Source organism: Symsagittifera roscoffensis, chromosome 2, assembly GCF_963678635.1.
Source record: "Symsagittifera roscoffensis chromosome 2, txSymRosc1.1, whole genome shotgun sequence".
NCBI lineage: Eukaryota > Metazoa > Xenacoelomorpha > Acoela > Convolutidae > Symsagittifera > Symsagittifera roscoffensis.
In genome coordinates this window covers 67838325-67844324 of record NC_087063.1, presented here as the reverse complement: position 1 = coordinate 67844324, position 6000 = coordinate 67838325, and the positions used below count along the sequence as shown (strand labels likewise).

The 6000-nt window shown below is 35.7% G+C and overlaps 1 protein-coding gene across 1 annotated transcript in view; it reads right to left on the bottom strand.

The window, feature by feature from the left end:
* Window positions 1-3340: 3340 nt before the first annotated feature.
* The window catches only part of LOC134840251 (tubulinyl-Tyr carboxypeptidase 2-like), a 295321-nt gene continuing 292661 nt past the window's right edge, over window positions 3341-6000 (bottom strand). Inside the window, exons 3-6 of the mRNA XM_063855998.1 lie at window positions 4945-5331; window positions 4542-4720; window positions 4130-4232; window positions 3341-3699 (exon numbers count right to left, since the gene is read on the bottom strand). Of these exons, the coding sequence (XP_063712068.1) occupies window positions 3518-3699; window positions 4130-4232; window positions 4542-4720; window positions 4945-5331 (851 nt within the window). The 3' untranslated portion in view covers window positions 3341-3517. The remainder of the gene's footprint in view (window positions 3700-4129; window positions 4233-4541; window positions 4721-4944; window positions 5332-6000) is intronic.

The following is a 6000-nucleotide window of genomic DNA, read 5'->3' as shown; positions in this document are numbered from 1 at the left end:
GAGCTAAAAGAGAGCATCATCAAAGGATTAGTACCTGCAACCATCAACGCTCTACAACCAGCAGAAAAATAGCTCTAACAGCTCTCCAACAAATGACAATCCTTTAAATCATAGTGACAACCCCTTTTATCAAAATTAAGGATCAGAATGATACTTGTCCTGGTGCTAAAGTATCAATAATGGATGTGAACATTAGATCTCATTGGATACATTTTGAAGACTTAGAGGCGCTTATATACTGTCTTGAGTCTTCTTTTCATTTTATTTGTCTGTCTGAGACATGGCTCAAAATGAATGCAGATCCTTCAATTTTTCTGGTAAAGGGTTATAAAGAGTTTAAGTCTAAAGCACGTGACTACAGATGAGGAGTTGTGGTGATACAAACTCTTGAAGGATGTTCGATTGTGAAAGATAATTCTATGGCATTGGACGACGCAATGTCTGCTAATTTGAATGTAAGATGTTTAAGCTTAAACTTAACCCTTATTTTCAATAAACCAAGAAATAACAAGTTGCAGTTCAAAAAAGATTTGAATAATCTAGTAGAAAGCTTTTCATTAGAATCCATACCGCACATTTTGCGTGCAGATTTCAACATTGAAATATCCAAACAAAATATCTTAATAAATACACTGATACAGTTGACTCGAACGGTTTTGAACTGTTCTTAAAGGAACCGACACGTTTAATTGATCACTCGGCTACGTGCATTGACAACTTTGTCATAAAAAATTTAAATAATTTAGATGCGAGTCTTTTGCAGAGGGCATATATCCTGAGGAGCAATTAAAAGCAAAATTCTCCCACCGCCTAAAATTGGGTCAAAGACTGATTTAAATAATCATCGTCCGAACTCTCTTGAATTCATTAAGTAAAAATTACGAACGCTTAATGTACAACAGGGTCCGTATATTCTTCGAAAGATTCTAGTTACTTTACGAGAAGCAATTTGGGTTTCGTTCAAAACATGGCACTATTGTTGCTCTTGCCTAGGTAACTGAAAAGCTGAGGTGTCAGCTAAATTCTGGAAAATTCGGTTTTTTTCCGTGATCGCAAAAAGCGTTCGATCGTAAATTATCAAATTCTGTTAAAAAACTCGCTTCATACGGAATACGTGGCTTTGCTTTCAAATGGTTTGACAACTATTTGAGAAAGCGAAAACAAAGGGTTGAAATAGCAAAAATTACTTTCTCGTGTTTATCTGTTGCTTGTGGAGTACCACAAGGATCCATATTAGGACCTCTGTTATTCCTGATTTTTCTTAACCATTTCTAGTCTGCATGCGAACTGCACAAGTTTTTCTTTTTGCAGACGTTACTAATATCAGCTCAATGGGCCCTAGTTTTTCTAGAATTGATACTGCTCTTTGTAACCTTGATAACTGGTCATCTGCAAACAAACTAGCCTAAAATCTCGATAAAACAGTTCACATAATTAGGCATGTCTATTGACTTAAAATTGTCATTCCAAACATACTTTCAAAATAATTCTAAAAGGCTGGCTAGCCAATGTGGCATAGTATGTAAACTGCGACACTATGTTTCGCGAGATCAGTTATTACGATTCGAATATCAAATCCATTTTGCAATATGGAATTCTTGTTAATAGTTGTTGTAGCTATACAGCTCTTCACCCAATTTTTGTATTTCAGAAAAAAAAAATTGGAAATTCATTTATTTCCGTAAATCAAGAGATTCTTTGGAAGATACTTTTACTCGACATGGAATACTCTCTGTTTATCATCTACATGCTTATGAATTATTATTTTCCATTTTGAATGCTATCTTAATGATTTGTTAGAATTTGAAACACCAAACTTTGCACACCGTAGGGCCAATTAACTAATTTTACGGCAACCATTTTGTCGCACGAAGCTAGAAAAAATTTTCAAACTACCTACTAACACGAAAAATTTAACAGAAAATGAAACTATCGACAGCCCAAGTTCTCAGAGATGGATACTTTTTGAATAACAATGAATTGAATAATTTTCTTTTCCTAAGGATACTTTGTACATAAGAAGGAAAACAAAATCAGAGCTATAAGCAGGGTAATCAGAGTAGTAGCGAAAGAAAACGAGGAGGAGGTTAAAGCAAGATAGGTGGGGAATGAAATTATCTTAAAATAGGTATTTTTTTAAAAAAATTTTAAGGCTCTCAAATATTACACTGTCAGTACTTTAGTGTAGTGGTAAAAAGCTTGATTGGAGCTCCGGAAATGGGGGTCCGAATCCCACTATGATTTACAACAATCATTCTATTATTTATATATTAGTACAATAATAATTATGATTTTCATTAATCACTACTTTCGAAATAAATATTGTTTGAATCTTTTGTTGCTCGGGGTAGACTCGTTATTTACCTTTTTCAAGTCGCTGTATCTATTGCTGTAATTTTTTGCAGCAGACTCAGTTGCCGCAAAAAACTTGAGCTTGGTATGGTTGTTTCGAATTTTTCAAAAATTACTGTTCCCCCAAAATCAAGGTCAGATTTCAGGATATGACCGACTGGTACATACTCACCGGACTCAAGATCGATACCTCATCGCGCGTCGTCGTCATGTCAGTGAGTCTTCAGAATGTTGAGTGTGTCTCATGATACATTGCCAGTGGTCGTTTACAGAAGTTTGCAGCAGACTCAATCTTATCTACATCCCCTAAGTTCACGGTCATGTAAAATTGTGATTCTATAGCTAAACTGCACCTTGGCTTTCAGCTTTATAATTTTTGTTTAAATCTTTTGTTCGACCCAGTCAGAAAATTGTCTTGCAAAATTTTGATATATAAATTTTGATATACAAATTTCAGCTTTATAAATGAAGTGGAATGAAATGATCTTAAAAAGATAAATTTTTTTAATTTATAAGGCTTTCAAATATTACACTATCAGTACTTTAGTTTAGTAGTAAAATGCTTGATTGGAGCTTCGGAAAAGGGGTTTCGATTCCCACTAGGATGATTTTAAAAAAATATTCTACTATTTATATATTATTAGTACATTAATAATTATGATTATCATTAAAAACTACTTTCAAAAAAAATAGTTTGAATCTTTTGTTGCTTGGGGTAGACTCGTTATTTACCCTTTTCAATTCGCTATATCTATTGCTGTAATGAATTGACTTGAACGAATTTATTCTTCTTCTTCGATGGTACATAGAATTCCCTTACTACTTCAGTTACTTAAATCCCATGTTAGGCTAGCGTACAATTTTAGCAAACAGCTCCGACTCAAATTGCCGTAAGCAGTTGCTTAATCCTTAAGATCACTGATGCTATGAAGATCCAATGGGCAGTTTTAATGGATGTCGCAATAGCAAAACACTGCAGAGAAAAGTGTTAGCTAAAAAAAAAATTTCACATTATTTACAGAATTTATACAAATTTACAGCTCATACACACTTTTATCCATAACCGACAGCTAGACTGCGATTTGGAATTCTAAACTATAAATGGCTTGGCAGTATTAGTCATTATTAGCTACGAGTGAAGATTTTCAAAGGTTTTAGTACGGAGCTATGTATTGGATGATGTGATTAGTTTTGAGTCTATTGGCGGGACGACAACTGGCAGTTGACCCATAGTGGGCTGTAGTCTCACAGTCTGAGTGGTTCTCATTTTAGTCCTCATCTCTTTCGCGTACTTGTCTATCTCAACTCCCACTTCATCCTTCGGTTTCTTCCAGTACGAGTTCACGACTAAATAGCACAGAAATTTGCACAACAAGAAATTGTACAATCTAATCTCTAAGACCACTGCTATTTTTTTCATATATTAGGCCGCATTATTAATCGCGGATTTAGGAATGAAACCCCTCAGAAAATCGATACACCTAACCACACACGGATCCCCACTTGGTTACTTCATTACGACTCCCATTTTTGGCTGACTTATCCCACAATTTTGGCGCCAATATACACAAATTTTGTGGTGGTCAAAACCTATAAATTTCGACAAACATTTCCCGCAAATTCTCAGCAGAGCACATCAAATAGAATCTACGCGAAAAAAGCTCGCCAAAACAAATCCACACGAGGAAAGAGCACGCTAAAACGCATATTGCACAAATTTGATATATTAAATCCATTTTCAAATTTTTTATATCAATTTTACTGAAATCAAACTCACTAAAATTTCCCCATACGATTGTCTCAAAGCTGCGACTGTCGTGAGTCACTGGAACCCCAATGGCAAGTCTAGACACTCGGTGTCCTATCTCAGCGTAACACTTCTAAAAACATCGAGTGTTGGTAAAAGATGACAATTGAACCTGAAAAAAATAGTACAACTTTGCTTTATTGCGCCTGCGAATATATTCAAAAATCAGCACTCGTAATTAAGTAAAATTTAGTGAATTTAAACTTTGAAATCCGATAATCAGTCGGGTCGCCCAAACTTTCTAGAGCAGCCGAAAATTTCTCAGACTTCGAATTCAAATAGAATTCAGACTTCTCCATCAATCTAAGGCGCTTGAAGAATTAGAATCTTGATATATACTCCAGAATCTTAATTACGCTGATTTTATGAGAAAGAAACATACTTCAAAGCTGGTCACTAGAGCCGAGAGAGAGTCGAACTGGAGACTCTTGTACGCTAGTGTGTCTCTTCTGCTCATTCCCAGGGATCCATACATTCCCCCATGGTACACTCCCAGCACCACATGACGCGCACTCCTGCCGCCAAAACGACTCTTGAAACTAAGAGGGAACCTTTCTAAGCCTAAAAAGGAAAACAATTACTATATCTCGGAGTTTTCACCCTTGAACCCTTAGAAATAATACTGTAGGCTTATTTTATATGCTTCAGCGCTCCTCCAATCAAATCGAGAACACAACGAGGGGCTTATAAAACCAGACCACTTTCTTCATCAAGGCGGAACTCTCAATGAATTAACATTAAATCGATTCTCAAGGTACATACTTCATGTAATTTTGCAACATTACCTGATACCCCATTGGTTAGATAAATTCCCAAAACAGTTGCTTCCAGGCATTTAATTGGCAGTGACTCCTGGACCATCTTACGACACACTTCCATCAAACTGATCAAAGGTCTGTTTTTGATGATGTCGAAAAACTGGGTGCCAGTATGGTTGTACTCCAGTGAATCCATGTAACTTTGCACTGCTTTCAGTTTCGTTTTAATGGGTGCTCGGAGCGATTGCACTTTGGGCTCTTTAGGAACTGTGACGTCAGTTGCGAATTGTTCCGATTGGCATCGTTTGGAGAGGTCGTTTCCGTCAGGGTGTTTGCGACAGGCAAAGTCCCACATGCGTTGGTAGATGTTGTCGGCCATTGGGAAACCTGTTTTGTTAACGTAGAAGAGAACCCCTAAACAAAACAACAGATAATTCAACTAAAACTTACGGAAAAAAGCTGGCGCTAACTAAAACACGCCTCTTCTACAGTGCTGATTTAAGTTATCTGGACAAAATGAACAAATTTTGAAACTAAAAACGCGGTTTTTTTTCAAATTTGATCGAAACCAGACAAAAGCGAAGAAGAAAAATTTGCTTAGATTTTCATCAGAACTATTATACTGCAATTTATTTAACAAAATTCGGAAATTGTACCCCAAAATGAGTCATTTTCTTCTAATTGAAAAAAAAGGTTTTATCAAAGGTGCCTCTTAAACAGCTCAACAAAATTCTAGAGGAGAAAAATCTTCAAAACTTTGCGCAAAAAAACCTTTAAAATTTGTTTTTAAGCAACGATTTAGAGTTTCATATAGTAGAACTGACATGTTTCGCTATCAAGCAAAAAATGTTCTCGTATACAAATTTTTGAAGACTTTACTCTTGTAGAACTTCGTTGCGCTCCGTAAACGGCTTCTTTTGTTATAGACTTCTGATCTATTAAATTGGTGTAATTTTTTCCCCGAATTTTGCGGAATGAACAGCACTATAAGAATTCTGACAAAATTTTAAGAAACTTTAGCTCTCTTCACTTTCTGTATGATGTTGACCCAGTTTTAGAAAAACGTATTTGTATTTTCAAATT